The following is a 23673-nucleotide window of genomic DNA, read 5'->3' on the forward strand; positions in this document are numbered from 1 at the left end:
TGGGCTGTGTTGTTATTTTGATGCATTGAAATTTCCATGAACTTTTAAAATGAAGCATCATTTCAGGTTTCTTTTTCTAAATTTTTTATTTCATTTATTCGGTCGCAGATAATTACGATGATTTCCTCACCAATGTAACATAATATCATTGCATTTATTCGGCATAGTTAGCAGGTGGAAAGTTCATAAGATTGCGGACGCTTCGAAACATTGCAATACTGACGGTCCCTCTCTCTGATGAGTAAAGTAAAATAATGCATATCTCAGATTACAATTTTGCAAGTCTCTTCTAACGTTCTTTTTTTAAAGGGTAGCTAACCAACAGTTTCTTCTGAAAGTTTCTGTGAATTTTCTTCTCCCATTCTAAAAAAATCGCACATATTAGCATCAAGGAAACATATCAACAATGAAACTGCTCAAATGCATATATTGAATAGTTTTCCCTGTAGAAAATAAGACACTATTGGCAATTTTAAACGTTAAAATCGAGCTACCCATTTCCCCCACTCAGCCATCGATATACTTCAACTAACTATAAGGTAGGAGAAATTTCAGAAGCCATTTTCTGTGGGCAGGTATTTTTGATGAAGTTTCATTCAATAATTTAGAAAAATCTTTATGATTTTGGTTTTAACTAAGACTAATGAAAGTTCCTGAAAGTTAAAAAAATTCTTAGAGAAGACATGAACGCTAGTTTTTAAGCTAACGGTTCAACAGGGTGGACTCTTCGTTTGGAAGGAGGGAATCGGAGGGATGTGCGCGGTGTTGAACGCTACATCTATCATACCTATCTAGAATATGAAAACCGAAAAAATGGACAATAGATAAAAACTTTGTGGTCTTCTCAGTTTTCAGGTAGCATAGAGCATTAAAAATACAAACTTCAATGCCACGCTTGATTACAATACAATATAATCATCACGGGCGATGCAAGTACTTTTTTTTACGAAGTTGGCAACTCGCATCTTCTTGAACAACTTGTCAAAAGAGCGCGATTTTGTATTTGTGCTCGGACAATACACAGCCCGCCTTTTTACCGCGAAAAGTGGGTCCATCGCACGTGTTCGGGCGATCGATTTTTTCCAACAGACCATCTTCCTTTATTTTTTATTTTACTCATCAAACTCTGCCTTTTAATACGAATTCAAAACGGATTTTTTTTATTCGAAGCCCACTAGAAGCTTCCAACTTATTGTGGCAGCAATGCGAATTAAAACAGAAATAAGAAAAAAAACAATAAAATGGGGGTCACATGAGTCAATTCAGCACAGTTTCCATTGGTGCCTGTGTACTTCAGTCTTTTGCGCACCCCTTAGCGCAGACACAAATTCTGAGATAGTCGAAGGTAGTGCATGTGCCGATGAAAGTAAGTACCTCATAGTGCGGTTTTCTCACTTTTTCAAGAATTTATCGCGAATATTTCATTACTTTTATCTGCAAACTGCATTTCCAGTGAACTGTATCTATTCATCATAGTTCTGAAGGTAAACTTTACCGAATAATCTCTTCCGATTAAGTTTAATGACCATAAGCTTTTTTAGGCTAATCCATCGCATTTTTATGCATTTGTATTTAAACAAGCTTATGGATAACTTTTGTTTATTGTGAGTGTCGAAAATATTTAGTGAATCTTTTACGTTCAAGTGATACAAATCTTGTTGTTTTCCCTTGCCCCTAAGCTAATGAGTGCAACCCATGCCTCCTGTGTAATCACTCGGTTGATGAAGGCCTATTGTTATTGTGAGAATCAAGGTTAAAGTTTCTCTTGAAATCGAATATTATCCCTTTCAATTTCATATTTCTGTAGTAGAATTCCTCAACAAGTAAGTCCTAGTACCTCTTTTGATGAAGATGCTGACTAAACCTTGCGACCCTTGCTCAGACATTGTGTGTCTTTTCTCGAAATTAGGTTGTCACTCAGTTTTGTCAGAGTAAGCAGATTTGTATTCTTTTTACTCCCTGAATGCAGCAATAGTTTGATCAAATTTCAACTCTAATAGGGTGTATCATGAGCTCAGTAGGTTGTTGCTCATGAGCTCATACTAAACTGTTGGCCTCCCAGCATTACGCAGTATCATTCCTCCGCAGACATGCCTTTGCCAAGTTCACCTGACAATCATGAACTTCATCCTACTGACATTTAATTTCATATCATTCTTGCCTCACTCTTGCAAGGTACTGCACCAAAGTATTTCATGGTTCAAGAGTTATTTCTGTACTGTTAAATTCATGGCAAACCCCTCTACCATCACACATCCTATCACATAGCCTAGCGCTCGCTCATTGTCCATTGAATCTTTTGTTGGAGCTAATTATGGAGGGAACTCATAAAAAAAAATCAGCTGAATGCATGTACTGATTCGAAGAGTCGAGTGAGTTTGGGACTCTTAATGCTAAGTACCATGTCCTGTTTTCATTCTAATCTATACTGTCAGTCAAGTTTCTTCCTCAATGCAATTCTGTTTATATCTGCATATCTTAGGATTTTAGAGTTTAAACTAAGTAAGTCTACATTCTGTTGAAGTTAGGAAGAACATCAGTTGTCTTTACTCTTGTCTTGTTGTTCAGTGCTCTCTGTCTCATGCTGAAAAAGTGGAATTATCTGGTGTGGGCTCTACCAACTGACCAATCCTGGCCACTGTTCATGGTTATCCGCAGCCTGATTGTTAAAATTTTTGTTAGTCGGGTGGAAGTGTATGACATAGGTCAAATGGCGAAGTGTGATTGGTTGATTAGGTCTTATCGTTGCTTTTCCGTGCTTTGTTGAGTGGAATGGACAACATACTGTCGGATAGTCAAGAGGTGCCTTTAGTTTGTTGTTCATTCCATTCGACCAATCAGCGAGAAGACATAGCCGACCAATCATGCTTTGCCATTTAACCTTTGTCATCTATGTCCAACCAACAAACACAAAATCTCAACATTCAGGCTGCTGGTCAAAGCTGTGGCATGGACCAAGAGAATAAATAAGGACTCCCAACTCCCTATGCTAACCTGTGTTAAAAACCGTTAACGTGCGCTCGCAGCGAACCTGGCAGAGGGTGCGGTGAACTAACGCCACAGCGGTCCACGATCGTACCTCTATAGTATGTTATTCCATGCAATGTTCTTTGTTTATCTATGATTTATTTATTTGTGTAGATACTTTAATACATTTTACTTTCGCAAACTAATGAAATTGTATAGATACATACCTTCTGCAGAGGTCAATGCGAAAGACTTTGATTTGAAGTATCTTATCAAAACACGAGCAAAGATGATTCAGTCAACTTCTGACGCAGAATCAAAGAGACTTGCTAATAATCAAATTAAAGGTAATGCTTGAAGTCAAGTATCTTTGATTTTGTGACACTCAGTTGATTTTTATCAGTACAACACTATTTCTCACTAAAAAGATTTCACTTAACAGAGAGGCGCCTTCGGCTAAAAGTACAATCCTGATTCCTGCTGCACACTACATACACACTTCCTTTGGCTTTCTCAACAGCAGTTGCTGCTGAGTAAAACGGTTAGAAATAACACTTCACATTAATACCAGTTTATGTACACGAAGACTGACGAAGATTGAAATGAAAATGGGAAACTTTTCACACTAAACTCTTCAAAACTGCAGGGCGACCACGAGGATACGAGGATCTAGAAACTTCTATGAGCACTACTGAGTGATAAGCCTAAATAGGTGGTGCATGGAAATATAAACAGGAAGACCCAATCATCGGTTTAGTTCACTACACCCTCTGCCAGGGAGCGCTGATGTCAGCGCTAACCGGAGTTGGGGGTCCTTATTTATTCTCTTGGTCCATGGCTGTGGAGGATACATGGGATTGCCAAGGGAGGACTGAGAAAATTTGTTTTTTCATTTGAGAAGTGAATGTGCTCCGGGCGTGGAACTTTCAATTGAATTTCTAGACAAGTTTGATTAAATGAAACTACTTTGTTTGACAGAATCATATTTTAAACGAATGGAAAAATTATTAAACGTATGCCAATATAGGAAACTAGGCTGATGCCAGATGTACCCCGCTAAACGTACACACAGGCAAGGGGGTTAGGGGAATCATGAGCCTGGCTGCTTCTCTCCATAGCATTTACCAACACACACTCACACGATTTTTCATGTGGGCCAGGAATGATTTGTAGGAATTGGCTCTTCCTCTAACTGACTGACCATTCTATCGAAAGTATCCTGGCTCATCTCAATTTTGTGAAACTTGTTATTATTCAATTTATTTCACATTCCATCAAATTTGTTTGCCCTTGCCTAACTGATCACTCACTATTCCATTTATTAAGTGCACTCTTCCTCATTTAGACAGTGTATGTTTTCCTAATTTCATCATATCCAAGTGCATCTGTGTATTTAGTACAGAAGTAGTTTCAACAACATGCATTGTAGGTCCAAGGATCTAAGACTAATTGGAATGTAATTTTTTTGCAAACCGATTATTGTTCTGAAACCCCCTTGAAGTCTGAATTTTGAAAGGTCTTATATGCTAAACTGTGCAAAGAGTCAAAATTTGTGTCAGTTGTTAGGAGACTTCAGAATCTCTTCAGCTCTACCAGTTTCCTTTCCAAAAAGCTATGTGTTCAGCTAGTTTATGCCTTCTGCCTTCACATTACCTCTCCCCCCCCCCTTCCTCACATTTTTTACCCCTTTTAAGGTGCCTTCACATTTGCTCCTCGATCAGCATGCAATCGACCGATCGAGCACTTTCTGCACCCCTGTTTTAGACATTTCTTGAAGTTTTCTGTAATGTCGATATCAGTGTTCTGCCTTCCTCCTAAAATTTTAGGAGCCACCTTGGCTGGAAAGCCCAATTTTTAGGAGCCATCTACTATTTTTTAGGAGCCAAATTAAATTTTTGCACTTGAGCCATGGCGAATGAAAAGCTCGGGCTGCGCTGCGAACGGTGCGTATAGAGAGCGCTTCATCGCTACTGCTTCTTCCCGATTGCGAGTTCGATATGTTAAATTTTGCAGGCGCCCAGGTGATGGCCCAGCTCCCCCAGGCCGGGCCATTACCAAGGCCATCATTTAGGGGTCAAGGACGGATTATTTGGCGCATGGCGCCCAGGGAAGGCAGAACACTGTTTGATATACTTGAAATTTTGGGTTGATTTTAAGAAAAACATTTTTACAATTTAGTCACACATACTAACTCAGCACAGGTGATTTTCCATATGCATATTAATTAGTGCTAGTTCTAAACAATAGTTTTTTTGCTTTTTTTTTTCCAGACACATAGCTGAATTTCCATGCTTGTTTAGCATTTATTGAAGTAAGACGGAGTAACATCTGAGTTGAAGCAGCAGCAGCAAGGACAGCTATGGTAATGGAAGCTCAGCCATCTCCCCAATGTGTGGGTCGCGAATTTGTCCGTCAGTACTACACCCTCCTCAATGAAGCTCCTACGCATCTTCATAGGTAGGCAATTTTTTCTGTCTGCAGTGTAGTTTTTACGATCATCCCGGAGCATTTCTAAAAAATTCTGTTAAAATTCTGCATTCTACAACCTAAGTGAGTTCCTTTAAAAGTTAATGAAACCTGAGAAGTCATGAAATATTACTGTTTCTGATGATTTTATGGAGAAACTATAAACTACTATATGTTTTTATCTGAATTTCGATTTACAATTTGTAACAATTTAGTTTTCCTGTTCAACTACACATCTGACTTTTACCATAAGCTTAATTAAGCTTCTTATGTACTATAATTGTAAAATAAAATACAAATTACCAAATCAGTCATCTAAATAATTTGGATTCTCATGATAGTGTAATTAATTATTATGTCTTTAAATTTTTATCGGAAGCTCTTGCAAGTACTTAAATTATCCTTTCACCGGAGGCAGATGATTTACACTGTTCAGAGTGTAGCAGGAAGTAATTAATGGCTTACTCTGTGTGTCTCCATTAAGGTTACTAAATATTAACTCCAAATTTTAGGTTCTACAACAATCAATCATCTTTCGTCCACGGAGGGATGGAGATGTTGAACGGGAACCGAGAGACGAAACCGGTTATTGGCCAGCGGCAGATTCACCAACGCATCCAGCAGCTGAACTTCCAGGACTGCCATGCTAAGATCAGTCAAGTAGACTCACAGGCCACTCTTGGCAACGGCGTTGTTGTTCAGGTCACTGGCGAATTGTCCAACAATGGTCAGCCAATGCGTCGTTTCACCCAGACCTTCGTGCTTGCTGCTCAGTCTCCGAAGAAGTACTACGTCCATAATGACATCTTCCGTTATCAGGTATTGCACTTTATCTTTCTCTCGTCTCTCCCCAAGATGAAGGTCATTTTGATCCACAATATCAAATTAATTTCCATAGTCTTAGAGAAGCAATCTAATTTTATGTCAGCCTATAAGATAAAAGTTTTTTTAACTTTGAATAACACGTGGAACCTAGTGCACAGACAAACTCAGAAAAGAACATGTTCAGCTGTAAATTCTGCTGCTACCTCTCCAGTATATTTCATTCAACTGGAGACCTCACTCGTCATAAATTGACTCATGATTCAATTTTTTCATTTCATGAAAGGATCATTCTTTGCCCTTGAAGTCAACGCAATATACGATTTATCTTGCAGAAAACTTGACAAAGGACCCTGCACACCTCTTATGGGAAGCTGCACCACGACCGATTTTTTTCCTACACGCTACGTTTTTTCCTTATTTACATCGGGCCTGTCCTCAAATGCTTTGTTCTTTTTTATTCATATTCGCCTAATAATTGAATCTTTGCTTTGATTTTTTGTGAAAACGGTGCATCGTAGAAAGTTGGCGCAATTATTATAACTTTAGATCAGCTTTTTGAGGAGAATCGAAATACATAAGTCAGAAGGCAATTGGTCGTGGTGTAGCTTCCCATAAGAGGTGTGCGGGGTCCTTAGGTTTGACTCAAAAGTAATAGTTGAGTTGACCAATACGAATTGACACCAGACATTCTAGGAGTAAGTTCCACCTTAAAGCAAAACATCAGCCAACGCCAACTCCATTAGGGAAATAGGAAGAAAGAAAAAGAAGAGATTTAGTTAGAGATTAATGTTGCTGGAGCTCTTCATCGTAGTTAATTCCTTGTTTCTTTTTCTGTGCGAAAGTAAAAGAAATGCTTTTTGTTGTTATTTAACAATGATTCCACAACTCTGGTGAAACTGCAAAACCCTTTATCTTCATTGAGGTATATGACAATTTCCTTCTTCCTCAGTTTTTTTTAAGATCGCACTTCTAGACATTTTCTTACAAAATATACAGAAAATACTCCTTACAGGGCAGAGAAAAGTTTCATGAAATTTTGTGCAGCAATAATGAACATTGAAGAATATCGAATGTTAAGTGAAATCTGCAATGTTGTGCCGCCAACTTGGGCATTTTGTAATTTCATCACTGCTGAAAATTAAGTACTTTTATTTACTGTCTCATAAATTGAAGCATTTTTCCTTTTTTGAATGTATTAAATCGTGCAATTTCAAGCAAAAGCCTGAGTGAAGTAGAGTACTCATGAAACTTTCTAATGCTTCAAATCAGTAAGCCTTAGCCTGTAATAATATTTCTCTCTTCATTTTTGTCTATACTCTCTATAATGAAAATTTTTCTTTTTTCCTTTCAGGATATGTTGATGAGCGATGAGGAGGGAGAGGGGGACTCTGGTCGCTCAGAAGCAGAGGAAGAAATGGAGGCAGAAAACCAGCCTGTTCCTGAAATGCAACCTGTAAGTTGTTAAATATCAGCTGAACTGGTCAGGAGAGATTAGGTTATTTGCATAGTTCTTAAATTTTGAAAGTTTTTCAACATTCAAGGACATTTTTGTTTAACTACACAATCATTTCATTTTTTTTTTTTTTTTGTCTAAAAGGTTTAACTAAGGTGTTGTGGATGCTCAATGATTACAAATTATTTTTTTAGTAAATGTACCTTATATTTACAAAACCGAAAGTAAGGAAAGACTAAATGAAGCAAATGGGAAACTGAAGTAACAAACTGTCTGCTAATAAATGAAATAAAGGAAACTAGAAATGAAAAAAACTCAGATCACATAAATTAAGTTAAAACCGCCAATGCATTTCGGGGCTGAATTCAGACTCTTCGGTGAGCAGTCGGAATTTACCCTTGAAGGAGGGGCTGGGGAGCCCTGAAATGCATCAGTGGTTTTAATTTAATTTTTGTGAGTTTGAGTTTTTTAATTTCCGCTTTTCTTTATTTTGTACCTTTTATTATTCTCTGATGCTTAGACCTTGTCTCCACAGGCCGTTTCACGGGATTTGTCCCAGGGAAAAATCCCACTTACAAAGTTGGGAAAAATATTGAGTTAATCAATATTTTTCCCAGTACCAAGTATGGTCCTTGTACCCCTGGGACCCACTGAGAGAGGAAGAAAAAGTGAAAACGAATTGTGCGATATTTTGTTGATTACTCCATTGTTCATGTTTGTTCAGGTCAAATAATGTGTCTAATTGTCAATTGAGTGCTATTATTATTTTAATCCCAGTTAAATATTCGATTTTATCTAATTTATCTTCCCGCGCAAACTAGTCCCAGGACTGTATGAGCCTCGTCCCGTGGAGACTGTAATTGGGAAGAATCCCAGAAGTTTCATTCCTGCGATTCGAACTTGAGACAAATCCCATGAAAACGGTCCCGTGGAGACAAGGCCTTAGCAATAAAAAATAAAAGCTTTCTGATAATTTTTCCTCTCCATCCAAGCTGCACAAAATTTTCAAGGGTTATGAGGATTGTTAAAAGAGTGTTCCTAATTCCTTTTTAAACCACATCAAATCAGATGCAAAAATAACCTATTTCTAGAATATTTGTTTAATTTGTTTTGTGCTCAGCAAAATCATACTTGAGCATTCAAGCCTTAAATTTCATATCAATCTGGTGCATTTTCCAATTCAGAAATTTTACTCTCTCTCTTTGATTTGCAGGATGACGGAGTTCAGCCACAGTCTGTGTACTACTCGGCTGGTAGTCAGGTGATGAACGGAGGGCCAGTTACACAATCTGCTACTCCGATGATCGAGGAACCTCGCTTGCCGACAGCTCCGCCGGCGTCGGCTGTGCCCAACTATAACATGGATCTCATCCACGTCCATAGCTCCCCGGCTGTTAGTCCAGTGCAGCAACAACAGATCCCGTTACAGCAAACACAGCTATCAGTAAGTTTAATTTCGCAAGATCATCACATTCAAGTTTAACCTTTTCATTACCAAGTTCCCCAGCAGGTGACCCATCCCCAGAAACAGGGTTATTTTTCGTCGCGATCGCTGTGAAAAGGATGTTTCAGTATTCTTACTGTTATGTGTTTCCTGCTCATCCAAGCGACTGAAATTTTGTGTAGATGATCATGATAGGTTTTAGAATAAACGTACCGAAAAAGAAACGCATAAAATAATCCTTTACGACCGAAAAACAATGACATAACCATGCAACTATTTTGTTTACATTTCCTTGCATGCGAATCAAACTATCCCGGTCATGCAGTGCGTGCGCTATCTAGCGGAGCAACATAAAAATAAGCCAGCGTTATAGTTCATCTTCTCCCCATTAGATTGCACTACTCATTTGTTAAATTCGGCACATGGAGAGAACAGCTACGGGGAGATGAACATGGCAAGGTCAAATCATGGATATATTCGTGTGTGGTGTGTGGGAAGCGCTTGACGCTGCACGGATAAAGTGTCTGAAAAAGCTGACTCAAGGTTTGTGTACCATCAAGAAAATCCTAAGCCAGTCAAATAATATGTTGGATCAACCTGCATACTTTCAATTACACCTGAGCAAATGTGGTCTTTTGGCTTCAAATCATATCAATGAAAAAAAAAGGAATATTTTCCCCTTAGTTATTAAATAGAATATTTTAATTTATTCTTGACAAGAACTACCCACTTATTATCCAAAACAAAGATTTAGTGAATGGAACTCTTATTCTTCTGAAAATTTGGGTACTAAAACTGTTTTCGGGTGTAAACTACGGGCCCTTTAGCGGACTGTGCTGTTTGTATGTTGTTTCGCTATGACATTGGCTATCTGAACTGTGGTGTGTACCCTTGATTGTCAAAAGTCTCCGTATGTGAGAGTCTGTAGGAAAATTTTCAGACAAAATAAAATACGACTAGTCTCTCTAGATAAAGTAAAAGACAGGCTGTCAGCTGTGGACAAAATATAAGATGGTATCTGCTACAGACAAAAGAGAAGATGGCTACTGTTGATAAGCATGTATACAAAGAAGTTGAAAATAGTTGACATTTCTTGCGTAAGAATCTTTTATGCAAGTGAGATTCAATCTTTTTTTAATTTTGATAAAATTTCACATTTTGACTTGCGTAGTGATAATAACTCCTGATTCCTTCTACTGATGGAAACAACAACCTAAAGAGGTTCTTGCAGAGGCCAGAAGCCATCAGAATAACAGTGCCGGTTTTCCCAAGGGAAAATTAATGGACTGAAGTGTAATGCAATGGGATTAATTTCTTTGCACTTCTGCCTAGGAAAGGGGCCGTCCACAATTTACGCAAGGCACTTAGGGTGGGGAGGGGTTCAAGAGGTGCCCTACAGGGGGGAGGGGATATCCTTTTCAGGTACCTTCACATTTTTTCCCTTTTTTCAGGTGCCTTCAAATTATTTGTTCCTTTTCTGTACTCTCTTATTTCTTCCTAGTTTGGCTGGTCAGTCAGTGGAGCATTTTCTGCACACCTGAACCTGCTGGCAACGCAGCTGATAGCTTTTTGTATCCCTACCATCATCCCCAGAAGCTCGAAGATTTCAATCATGTATTGATTTTTCCCAACATCATCAACTCTTTTTCATCATGTATTTATTCTTTTCCAGCATGGTGTTGAAGCTTATGGCGGTGAGGCAGAAGAAATGAATGTGGAGATGGCACATGAGACAGCAGAAGAGCCTGAGCAAGAGGAAGAACTCGCTGAGCCGGCACCAGCCCAAGAAGAATACAAAGAAGAAACGGCAGTATCGCCAGTTGCTGCCCAACCTCACCAACCATCAACAGATAATGCTGGTGAGTCCTTAGTGTGCAAATTTTCAGAAAGATCAGTAGCACAATATGATATAATGGTAATTCAGGGGTGCGATAAGTATGAGCAGATATCTAGATGTTTGGCTGGTTCAGGATGGAAAAATGGATCACGCAATTGAAGAAAAGATCATCTAGGGAAGGAAAGGCATCGCGATGCTGAACTGGGTTTTCTGGGATCAGGGCATTTCAAGGAAAACCAAACCCCTAAATTATGGTATCATCATGAAAAGTATTGTCTTGTATGGTAACGAAACGTGGTCTTTGACGAAGCAAACGCAAAATATGTCAGGAGAATCTGAATTAGATTTTTCGGGGGAGTCGGCCGCTATCCAAATAAGGAACTGTGTCTGTAATAAAAGAATTTGTCAGTTAATGTAATGGGCCACTAGACAAGGTACGAATTTCAGCATTCTGATACATGTTTCTTAATTAAAATTTTACGTAAAATACGACGCGCACAACGAAAATTACCGAAATCAACTCCTTCCAAAGATATTTAATGATTCTTGATGCGTGAATTCAAACCACCCGCTCATGAAAACTCAATGCTCTGCGTGATTCACATCGTGCGCTAAAAATTATCATGACAGTCTCTGCGATATAAAAGTCTGGCAACCTCAATCTTGACACTTTGGCTCAGCTGTAGCAAATTTTTAATAGTTTGAACAACACACGGTGGGAAATGAACATTACTAGATTGAGAAGTTTGTTGAAACCGTTGTAGTGTGCAATTTGGCTCACGTAGAGCTTTGAGTTTCTTGTCAGCGGGCAGTTCAAATTCCTCGGAACCAATGTGAAATAAAAATGTTAATATCTTCGTTTGGATTTTGTTTCATTAGTTGTCGTTGCGCAAATCGTGCTTTACGTGAAATTTTGGTTAAGAAACATGTATCAGAATGCTTAAATTCGTACCTTGTCTAGTGGTCCATTCACAAGTAACTTCATGCATGACATCATGTCCTGGCAGTTATTGTGACGTATGGAAAATGATGAATGAGAGGCTGCCCAAACAAGTCACGAATTGAGTACTTCCTGGAAGTGGAGGGCAGCCTGTCACCCACCACTTTTTTAACATGACCTTACCTCATAAGTCAAGTAAACGTTCAACGAACATAATTCATTTTGCGGTGTACAGTTTGAAATATCATAAATATATCTTCACTAATTTGTTATTTTAACTTTTCAGCATCCAACAAACCAAGAAGCTATGCCAATCTCCTTAAAGCTGGCTCCACCGCAGGCTCATTTTCCAGCCCTGCACCTGTTACACCTGCAGCAAAAGCCCCACTGTCACCAGTAAGTTATTATCTCTTTACTGAAGAGTTTGCACATCAGTGTGTATCTATATATTTGTTCCCGTCGCGTCAAGGAAACTGATGAAGAACTGTAAAAATTCTAAAACCGGACTCAATAACATTTTTAGCTCCAAGTTTGAATGCAGTTTCCGTCAATTCAATTTTTAAGGACGATTTTCACCAGTCTGCATGAAGTCATTAAATCAAGGTTTTACTGCATTATCTGGGGGAAATTAAACTGAAGCAAAAATGTTATCGATAGAAGAAGATAGAGAGCCCTCAAAGGATGTGCTGTGTGAACAAAGTAACAAATTGTCCGTAGGTATGTGTTGAGTTTTTAACAGTCACTTGGACACTAAGTATGACTGAGTGTGCTTTGTTGTTAAAAGCTGGTGTGAATTTGTGATATTGGAGCATTTTCACCTATACGAACCATTACTAAAAAACTTTTTTGGTTTTTTCTAGCCTATTGCAAATGTTTTCCCAACACCCCGAAATGACACAGGAGGAGTAGGGAGTGGCCCGCAAAGAGGTGGCATGGGTGCCCCGCGCGGTGCAAGAGGTGGAGTGCGAGGTGGCCTCGGAGGATCTCGCCTTGGCGACCGCACTAGTTCAAACTTTGAGCGTAGTCAACCACGACTCTCAGTCAGCGAAGAAACAGGTCAGTGCACAATTTCAAAGCTCTTCAAGATACGCCAGTTTCTTATCTTAATTTTTTTGGTTGCATTTAGCTCTGTTGCGTATGGTTTTAATTTTAATTTCATGATAAAGAAATAAAAACTCGTTTTTCATTCATGTTAAAACAGAATCATTACTATCTAGAATCTTCATCCAACTAGTCATATCACATCTTTAATAGAGAGTAAGTTGTTTAGCTATTATAAGTTCAGTGTTTTTCTGCGGGTACATCTTTGAAACAAAGTAAAGTGTAAAAAGCCTCTAAAATTAAAATTCTCAATCTCGTTACTACTACTCCTCATTCTCCAATGAAGTGTTTTTAGAGCCAATTCTAACAAATTAGCTCTCTCTGTCATCTTTTAACCATGGTGTCAAGAACCTGAAATTTCAGGATTTCCTTAGATTCATGGAGGTTAAATGAATCTCCAGGAAAAATAAGAAGTTGATTAGAGAGTCTCTGATAAAACCTAGAGTTCTTTTGCCCCAGAACAGAACTTTTTTGTTCTTTTATTCAGAGAACTATTTGCCCCTGGACCACTTAGATTTTTTTGGTGGTTAACACTGGCTCAGCACTAAAGAATTGCCTAAAATATTGATAGATCTATAATTTTGTTCTGAGTTTAGAGTGAAAATGTAGTTCCTCCCAAGAAATTATGAAAATCAAGAATTCTGAAAATCTTACCTCTGTAACATTCGTTTCACTGAATATTTTGCTCAGTAGTTTTTAACAGCAATGTCATCTGTGTCAGTAGGCGGAAACTACACCAGCCCAGGACCAGATGCTGATCGCAATCGTAGGGGCCAGTCTGGGAGCAGCGGTGGGTCTCCGCAATATTCAGACAAGCAACAACTTTTCATGGGCAGCATCCCACCCAACCTAACGGACGACGATATTAGAGTGAGTGTCAAATTTCAGCATTGCACAGTACCATTATCGTAGACTTTATGTGAGTCAAAAGCTTCAAAGTAAGATCCTAGATTTAAAGTAATTCGATTGACATCATATTTTGTGTCAAAACAGCAGGCAATATATCACATTGATTGGTTCCATTTTTTCTTAGCTAATGGTCATTTTTCTCAAATTTTGAGATCGCAATTCTGTTGTCAGGAGACAAAAGAATTGCTGTTCCAATTTTAACAAAGAAATTCAACGTTATAAAGGCATGGTTTTTTTAGAGGAAAAATATTGTATTCGAGTGCAGTTTCGATATCAGTATCGAATGCGATATTTTTCTTCTAATATAACCACGCCTTCATTACGGTAAATTTCTTTGTCAAATTTGGTACATAAATTCTTCAGACTCATGACAACAGAAGTGCGATCTCAAAATTTGGAAAAAATGACTAGCAGCTGAAATTATGGAACGAATCAATGCGATACATCGCTTGTCGCTCTGACACTAAAAATGGCGTCAGTCGAATCACCTTAATAGCATAATGATGTTGATCATCCAAAGGTCCAATTCCTGTGAACTAACCAGAAATTGCTGTCTGTTTTATCAATCCATAAATGTTTAAAATTTTCTTTGACCTTTCGTTTCCTGATTCTTCACTCATTTTATTATTTCTTTTGAAAAGTTACTTCATAGTTGCCAAAGTGCGGATGTAATAAGTGTGGGGGGGAGACCTAATTGAACTGCTTATAAGTACTCCCTCCAATTTTAAGTACTTTAAACCGTGGATTCCCCGAACTCCGTACTACTTTAAACCTTGGATTACCCGAACTCCTCCATACTGTTAAACTAATTTTTAGGAGGATTGATTTTTTTTACCCATTTATTGTCTTTCCTTTCGGTGGCAGAGACAACCTATTGTTAAAACTCTAGTATCTCATGAAGTCAGAAAAAAAAGAGAAATAAAAGATTTTTTTGAGGTATGTATGTTACCTCTTTTATTGTTTTTTATTGTATGTGACTGGATCTGTGAAAATGGACTTAGCCCTTCAAGAAAAAAATTCTCTTAACTCTTTGCAAATGCATGGAGGAAGAAAACATAGAAATTTGGTCGCAAGTTTATCCTCCAAGCTCAAAAATTGGAAGAGCTATAAATCGTGAAGTTCCAGGACCATATTTCTCATGCTGCCGAAAAACGGTGTTTAAATGTTTGAAAAAAATTCCCGAAAGATGAGGTCCAATTGCACAGATCTGGTCACGCATGTTTCATTTGTAAATTCAATACAGCATTTTATATTTCAAATTTATGTCTACTTCATCACGATTTCCAATTAAAGTGTGTCTAATTAGGGTTGTTGCAGTGACCTCCGCATTATCCGAACTTTCTGATATCCAAACCGGCTGACTGTTGCACTAGTTTGGTTAATCTAAGGTTTAGAGTACCCGTAGTTCTCAGATTTCATGCAGAACTACTTCAATTTCATCAGTCTCTAGGTTTAATAGTGAATTTTAAATTTTCAGAATGTATTCTCTAAGTTTGGGGTTATATCTGAACTCCGTATCAAGAGAAACGGCCCGGGAAAACACTTTGGGTTCATCACTTTTGAAGAAGTTCACTCTGCTCAAGCTGTATTACAGGCCAGAGTAAGTATTCAGTTTTCCCTGAATTTTTAAATATTTTCTATCTTTTCTTTTTACTTTCCTCTTCAATTGATGGGACACGATTTCTACACAACTAAAGTATACATAAAATTACGGAAAAAGAACGATAAGAATTTCAAAATCAATACATTTTTAACCATGTATCATCGTCTCCGGCATGAAGGAAGGAATCTTGTCAGTGGAGCTTCAGTATTTGTGATTACTTTATATTCATTTTTTTGGGAGAACCATTATATGTTTTTACATGGAATTTCTGATGATCTTTTGGTTTTTTTTGGAAAAGGCTAATATTTTTAGAAAAATTGGTGCAATGGTGTTACCATGAAATAATAAAATGTCACTAATGCTGAAACTGCAAAGAAAAGATATTTTGTAGTGCACAGAAGACCTTGATATCTTGCATGGTCATCAACCCAAATAAACTGTGCTGTAAATGCCATCCAGTTACCTCTCAAGAAATATCGCCCAATTGGCATTCATATCTGAATGCAATGGTCTCTGTAAAAGGATGGAACCTTATCTTCTAATTTACTTTTGTACAAGAGTAGATAAGAAGCTCTTATTTCAATCATGATTTTAATTTTTTCAGCCTATAACCTTACCAGATTCGAACATAAAATTGAACATAGAAGAAAAGAAACAACGCTCCGGTGGCCGTGGTTTGGATGGACCCACTGATCGCAGTGACCGGGACCGTGAACGTGACCGTGAGCAGCGAATCGAACGATCTGAGCGCGAGCGTAGTGACAGAGAGCGCAATGGAGCCACTGGGGGCAGTGGTGCTGGGGGACGGGGAGATGGTGGACGACCAGTGCGTGGAGATGGAGGACCGCGAGGTGGGCTACGTGGGGCGCCCCCTCATCGAGGTGGTAGGGGTGGATTCATGAGGGGTGAGGGTCGACCTTCCGGGGGTCCTGTTCGTGGAGGCGCAGCTACCCCTTCCAGTTTTAAGCGCTAATTTATCGTCAAGCCTTTTCAAATAATAAGTATCTCATCCCTCACTATTTCCGGTTGAAAACGTACAGGTTATATTAGCATGTATATTTTGTCCGTTCTCAGCAACTCGCAATCAAGCAGTTTTTAACCCGTCGAAAGTCAGCTTTCTCACCCCTGGACCTCCGCCAGTTTGAATTACTATTGATTGTATTATAGTGTTTTAAAGACTTGTTATTTGAATTCTTTTTGTTTTTTAACTGTTAAGATTTTTCTACTTTGTTTATCAATTATTAATTTATTTTTTACGCCCCATCGGACCCCATCCCTCTCATTTTAATGTCTCTCTTCTCAAGCTCCTTTTTTTTGTTTACTATTTAATTTTGTTATTTAGTTTTTTTTCATTAATTCTCAAGCTACCCATTTGCCGTTTTTTACCGCCCTGGTACTTTTTTTTCCTTTTTTTTTTCTTTTCAAGTTTATCTTTTTTTCTCCCACTTCTTGAGAATATTACTTTCTGTTTGAATTGTTTTCTTTCGTCCTTAAAAATTGTAAATTTGTTTGTGAAATTTCTCCTTCAACTCCATGATCACTAAATTTTGCTGCTGTCTTTATTGACTGCATGATTGCGCCCCACCCTCTATCTTAGTGAGATGCATTTTATAGTATTTTTTAGTTTTTTAGAAATCGTCTATGTGGTCGCGAAGTAAAACGAAAAATTCACTTCTAAGCCAAATTACAACTAATATTATTTTATTTTTGGCCTAACTGACTCAGCAGTGAAGCTTTGAGCAGAACTGAATTAACGATTGCAGTCTCGACTCTCTTTTATGCCGCCACTTTTTACTCTAAGTTCCTCCAGTTTTAAAGGATGAACACCTCTAGGCCATAATCAATTTTTAAAGTGATTCTTTAACAAAGATAAAGGCAAGAAGGAAATCTCTGGAAAGCTGATACTGCCTTTAGTGGTTATTTTGATTTAAAGGAAGATACATTGACAAAGATGGCACCACGAAAATGACTGATATCTTTTTTTCAATTCTTTTCATCATTCAAAAAAATAATAATAATAATAATAATAAACTCTTAAAGCAAGAATATTAGAAAAAAGAATTGGTACAACCAATTATTGTCCTGAAACATCACCTGTTTATCTTGAAGGTTTTTTCCAAATTTTTGGTCAATACCTGGCTCGTGAACTTATGTATCTGTTCCCCAGTTGTTAGCCAATCTTTGCTCTTTATACCAAATCTATTTCTTGAAGCGCCTTAAGTGTTTCAGAATAGCGCACAAATACCCCTTTTTTGTGAAAGCTGTGAATTGAAACTCATGATTTTCTAAGATTGAATCTCAAATCATCCTCGAAGGTACTTACTAAATTTTGTTGTATAAGAAATACCTAGTTCTCGCATCCCTATTTTTAACTTGCAGTCTAATAGACAGAATTACAAGCTGAGTTGTAGCTCCATTATGATTCATTCTTTGATGAATTTTTGAGGATTCTTTTTCTCCGCAATACGTAAGAAAAAAGGGAGAATCCCTGACTTATTCTCACAGTATCGTAATTTGTATCCATCTAACGTAGTCAAATTTGGAATTAATGCCAAATCTTGTAGTATGAAATTATTTGTTATTGATCTTTGTAATGGGAGGGTTGGAACAACTCTAAAAGTTTTTCCTGGACTTCTGAGCATGTGTTGATCCCTCATGATTGATGTATGGATGTGTTAGTTAACACTGAAGTGTGCATCCACGTAAGTTTGGTGCTCCATTCAAAGTGATGCCGATATCAATGTCCATGTAAACATGGATTAATTGTTCTGGACAGTTTGCTGACTATTTACAAAGTAAAGGGCTGTTCCTCCCCTCCCCTCTTTTCATATCACTCAGTTCTTGTAAGTACAGATAAACATATATCCATACTATATTTTTAATGATATTTACTAGTTTCCCCATTTTGCCGTTCGTACTTTGTTTTTCCTCTTACAGTGCTTCGTTTTTTTCTCTTTGTATTCGTTTACTTTCTATAATATTTTTTTCTTCTCATTTATTTTTGTGTAAAAAATTGTTGATTTTATTTTTGAGCTCTTGAGTTTTGTTGCCGGCTCTTTTAAAGTGATAAAGTTTGCTGTATAATTATATTTACAAACCAATTGCCTTAATGAAGAAGTAACTTGAAATTTTTAACTAGGTTGGAAGCCGAAAATAAGTACGACTTCATGTCTCTTATAATGTAGTATGAGAGTGTTGAAAGTTAGATAAACGGCTGAAGAAGGGAAAAAATCTGCTTTATTCCAATGTTGTACCAGAAAGGTGTTAGATTCTTTTTCTTCTTGGATTCTTCTTGCCTTGTCTTATGTTCATAGCCCTCTGTACAATCTCTCGTCTCCTTTAGTGTCCTTAGTTTTTTTTTTTACACAGTACTTCGTTCTGCATTTAAAGTAAATCTAGGGTTTTAAGATTGTTTTCTGCTCTATAATTCTCCCAGGCTTTAACTACTCTATAATCAAATGAATTCTCCTTGATGGGGCTCTAAACTTCAACACTTTCTTCCATCCTTATTCCCTCAATTTTACTTGTAGTTTAGTCTTGCTTGAGAATTCTCAAATACCTGTACATTGGAGAAGAAACTTGTTTTTACACCATCTACATAAGTCATCAGACCTCACCATGAGTTTTTCATTGGTCCTGAGAACAATCCAGAGACTCTTAACTTTCCCATGAATCTCTGCTGCATTATGTGCGTCAATCATGAAAATACAGTGTGTATGATACTCGTGAAAATTGGAATTGGCTTTCATATGTTTCAAGTGTAGGAGTATTCCAAAGCAAGACTGGTCCTTGCTCATTTTCTATTTTCTCTCTTAAGTGCTAGCGATAGGTTTTCTTTGTCGCCTCAGAAGAATTAAGTTGTATCTATCTTGTTTTAGGTATTGTGTTGATTATTGTTCTTGATAAAATCTTGCTTAAAATTGACTAATATGGATGAACCTAGGCAATTTTAAATGAAGAAGAAAGCATTAATGCACCTAGTCAAATTTATTTATTTATTTTTTCCTTTCGTAAATGAATGCTTAGTATTAATATCTATTTTTTCCAGTTTGTCTCTCAATTTCCCCCTTATTAAGCATATACCTTTTTTTTTAATGCAGTTTATCCATAAATCAAGAGAAATCTTACTAATTTTTCGCGTATATCCAGAAAATTTTTCTTTCGTTTTTTTTTCCTCTCTCCTACAGATTTCATGTCTTGGTTCCAAGTAACTTAAATAACTTTCTATTTCTGAAATCAAGTGATTGACAATATGAATTTTTTTTCTTCCTTCTTTCTTTGATAGGATTAGGGTTTTTTTTTTTTTTTTTTTTTTTTTTTTTTCTCAATATCATTCACTCTCTCTCTCGCTCTAATCACTTACATTTTTTTCACTCTTCCCCTTCTTGTAGTCACTATTTTCTGCCAGAAGGAAGATGTGTTTATGTCTTTTTGTTTGAAAAAATGAACCCTATTTTCTTCGTTTTCCTCTTTTTCTCTCTTTTTGTTTAGTGTCTTTTTGTAATAAAATTGAAAAAAAATATTGAACACTTAAGAGCATTGTAAACTTAAACTAAATCAAAAGAGCTTACAGAAGTAGTTTTAAGTATAACATCATTTTTTATATTTGTGATAAAAAACAGACAAGCTGAACCGCTTATGATCAGAATCATGTCACAAGCTGCCTGATTACTTGTCCTCGCACTCCATAGTGTTCTGCTCTTAATTTCGAGCACCACAATTGTTGTACATTGGAGATGAAGACAATTCAGCATGCTCTATTAGTTCTTGAAACATCAGTCTGCCTCTCTCGTGAATTTTTCAGCTTTTAGAGATCCACTATTGGACTCCAATTTCTTTGTCCTTTTAATGTAGAATTTAAAGGTTTTGAAGTGATTACAAAGATGGTGCGTTTTTTGATAAACCATTGTTAAACCTAGCTATAAAGAAATTTCAAAGAAGATCCCCTCCTTTCACATTTGACCGTCGATTCGATGTCCAATTTCTTTTTAGCACTTCATTAATTGTAGACGGTTTTCTATCTATCTCAATATCAGTTTGCATTTCAGTATCGGTAGCCACAAGAGCCTAGTTCTAGAAGAATAGAAACTTAAATCGTTGATTCTGGGAAAAAGACTCATTTTAAGGTCAAGTCCTCAACGTATTTTCATTCTACTCTCCCAATCCACTTGTTAATCCATAATCTGATGAATAAAAGCTCAGCTGCTGTGGATTTCATTAGTAGATGTAAGGATGTCTGAACAAACCTTTGTGGTGAGTTATTGGTACAGTATGTTCCCAACCGCTACACTAAGATCAGGCCGCTCTTGTGGGAAATGGCTAACAATATTAGAACTGACAGAGCTTCGTTGTGCTGTATATCGTGTTGTTCGTCTTGTAAAATTGACAATGTGGCAACAGCACAGAAAACTCTGAGCTATTGGTTAGGGTCTTTTTATTGTTACTCCGTTTTAACAGAAACTGTTTTGATAGCTTACCATAAACTGATGGGACACCCCTCTAAGTAGATGCTCTTCCTTAATATGACAGCATCCAATTGTTTTCCCATCTGTCAGTACCAGATTCAACTGAAGAGAAAATTCCATTTGCCTCCTCCCTCAAAGTAAAAGTGAAAAAATGAATTCATTGTCGAAGATGTCACCTTTTATAGTGTCTGCGTTTGTCAACATAGAAAGTAGGGGAACTCTATTATTGAAAATGTATTATCGCTCTTGTTGAATGACCTTATTAATCCATAAGATTATATAGTAACGAAACCTGTGAACTTGAATGTTTGAGCTGCATAGTTAGCAAGGTGCAAAGGTCTGAAAGGTTTATTTTTTGAACGAGTCTTCCATATAAACTCAGTATCTAGACCATTTTAGCTAAAAAAAAAAAAAATCAGGGATTTGGCCTTCATTATGCCGCAAAAACTTCACATTACATCATTCTATCTGTGACAAATGGATAAAACCAAGATATTCGAATAGGCTAGGTAATTTAGCTGTTAAGATACCTACATGCATTTTTTTTTTTTTTTTTTTTTTTTTTTTTGTAAGAATATTGTATTTAACCACTTCAATCATTTTGAAGCTTCAAAATCGAAATTTTCATGTCCTTTTCTGAAGCTTGTTGTGAAACTTTAACAAACTTCTGATGATGGCTTTAGACGTAACTGATGCATCTGTTACTTGATGTTTACTTAAGTTCTTCACTTTTGACCCAAATTCTGTAAGTCTTCATTGATTTAGAATTAATTTTTTTCGAGAGCTGTGTATAAATCTGTGATCTTGTGAATCAGTCGAAATTAAAAACTGAGTAAGAATCGACACGCACAGATTCTTCCTGCTGAATCAAGAACTGAGGAAGTCCCAACAAATTGCGAAAATCGTACCTTCTATAAATCATAAATCGTATCATTTTACTCCATCCAGCAAATGATACTTCTCTAACTATTTCATCTTCTTGGAGCCATTAATTCTCCTTCCATTTTACTTCGGAGGACTTTTCTTATTGTTGTATGAAGTATCATCCTCGGTTGCTTCTTAGCGTCAATTTCTCTAATAATTGTGTGTTAGTCGTAAACTCAAACTTGTAATTACTTTTGATGTAAATAAATGTTAATTGTTTTTAACTGTTTACTTGTTGAATCGTCAGAGAATGTCAGTAGTTCCAACCTTCTTTTGTTTCACTCTTTGCTATCCGAACAACCGTGGAATTGTTTTCCTTTTGTAAGCTCTTTCATAATAATACAATTATAATATATATATGTACATGCTTTATTATATATTATAATATTGTATTATTATCTTATTATTAATTTTTATTTTTAAACTAGGTATTTATGACTATTATTAATGCTACTATTACAACTACCATCCTCAGTACGTTTTTCTCATTTTGTAGAAACTTAGTTAGGACTGACAAGTTGTCTTGTTTCCTTTCATTTTGAAAGAGTGAGGTAAAACGTAAAGAAATTAATTAACATTCAAATTTTATTTTTTATTTTTGTTTCCATTTTGAACCAGTATCTGTACAAAGTATCGAAAGATCATCTATTTTACTTAGTCATGTTCTTATGAGGTACTCAATAGGTCTCATTTCAGTGTAGGACCGTATCACAGAAATTTTACATTGCTTCAAAATATTGATTCATTACAAACTTTGTTCAATTCCTGTGATAACTTTCCAGGGTCTGATCTTCGATTTTCCTTTCATAAAATCAGCAAGTAAAAGTGCCCTCAAACTTGCACTTTCTTTCCTCAAAATCTTTCCTAGAAATTTAGAAAATGGAGGATCAGACCAGTACCCTGCATCTTTTGTTAGGTTTTTCACCTGTGTTTTCTTTGTGTAATTTATCATTACTTAAAATTCAAAGTCTGACTTAGCGTTTTAGGGAAAAGATTAAATTTATTTAGCACCTCTATTTGCTTCAAATGTTGTATTTTGCATCATCATAGTAAATTGACCTCTGAAAAGAATAAATGTCATAGTATGTGATACAGTATACAAAACAGTAGGGGGGAAAAAATTAAGTGTAATTTTCTTGTGATGTTTTTAAAAAAAAAAAAAATCCCTCTTCCTCTCATTATTTTGCTACGCTTTTCAACTGATGTGTTAGTTATCATCGGTTCTTCTCTTTTCTTTTTTAATTTTTATTGCAGCATTTGAGTGAGGTTTTTTCACTCCCTCCTTATTTTCTTTGCTTTGTGCCACACTTGCAATTTTACCATTTAATTTATTCACTTGGATTCACATCTCGTCATAAAAAAATTCTTTTTTGCTCGCAAATTAAAAAGTCTCATTGGTCATCAATTCTATTTTTTCTTTTCCCCTTCTCTATCTCTCTTAGGTTTTGAAAATTTGGTTGAAGAATTCAGAAATATTCGCGCATTAAACTATTGTATGGTCTTACAACTTGTGTAACACTGTTTACCACACTACTAATTTATGAATAGAACTTTGTAGATACTTATAATTCTCTCAATGAATTGAAATTACAAATTTGGAATGAGAAAATGTAAAAAATTCTAAAAAAAAAGATAAATTGTAAAAAACCAAAAAAAAATTGAAAAAATAAAAGAAATACAAAATAAAATTGCTTAAAAAAATGTGCCTGTCATTCCTTTGTTCTTCCTTGTTCCTGTTG

General features: G+C 36.6%; 1 protein-coding gene across 3 annotated transcripts; it reads left to right on the plus strand.

Moving 5' to 3' along the window:
• The first annotated feature begins 1252 nt into the window (after positions 1–1252).
• rin (ras GTPase-activating protein-binding protein 2) lies at positions 1253–23635 on the plus strand. Of its 3 annotated transcripts, none has more exons than XM_019047038.2 (11): positions 1253–1366; positions 5238–5424; positions 5946–6252; positions 7610–7711; positions 8925–9155; positions 10828–11014; positions 12219–12328; positions 12793–12988; positions 13755–13903; positions 15420–15542; positions 16150–23635. In XM_019047038.2, the coding sequence occupies exons 2-11, from the start codon at positions 5327–5329 to the stop codon at positions 16516–16518; spliced, it is 1872 nt and encodes a 623-aa protein (XP_018902583.1). In that variant the 5' UTR covers positions 1253–1366; positions 5238–5326; the 3' UTR covers positions 16519–23635. The 3 variants fall into 3 exon arrangements, with proteins under 3 accessions (XP_018902583.1, XP_018902582.1, XP_018902584.1); XM_019047037.2 differs by having other exon boundaries at positions 1302–1484; XM_019047039.2 differs by having other exon boundaries at positions 1302–1484; positions 13758–13903.
• Positions 23636–23673: the final 38 nt, after the last annotated feature.

The sequence above is a fragment of the Bemisia tabaci genome, chromosome 3 (assembly GCF_918797505.1).
Source record: "Bemisia tabaci chromosome 3, PGI_BMITA_v3".
NCBI lineage: Eukaryota > Metazoa > Arthropoda > Insecta > Hemiptera > Aleyrodidae > Bemisia > Bemisia tabaci.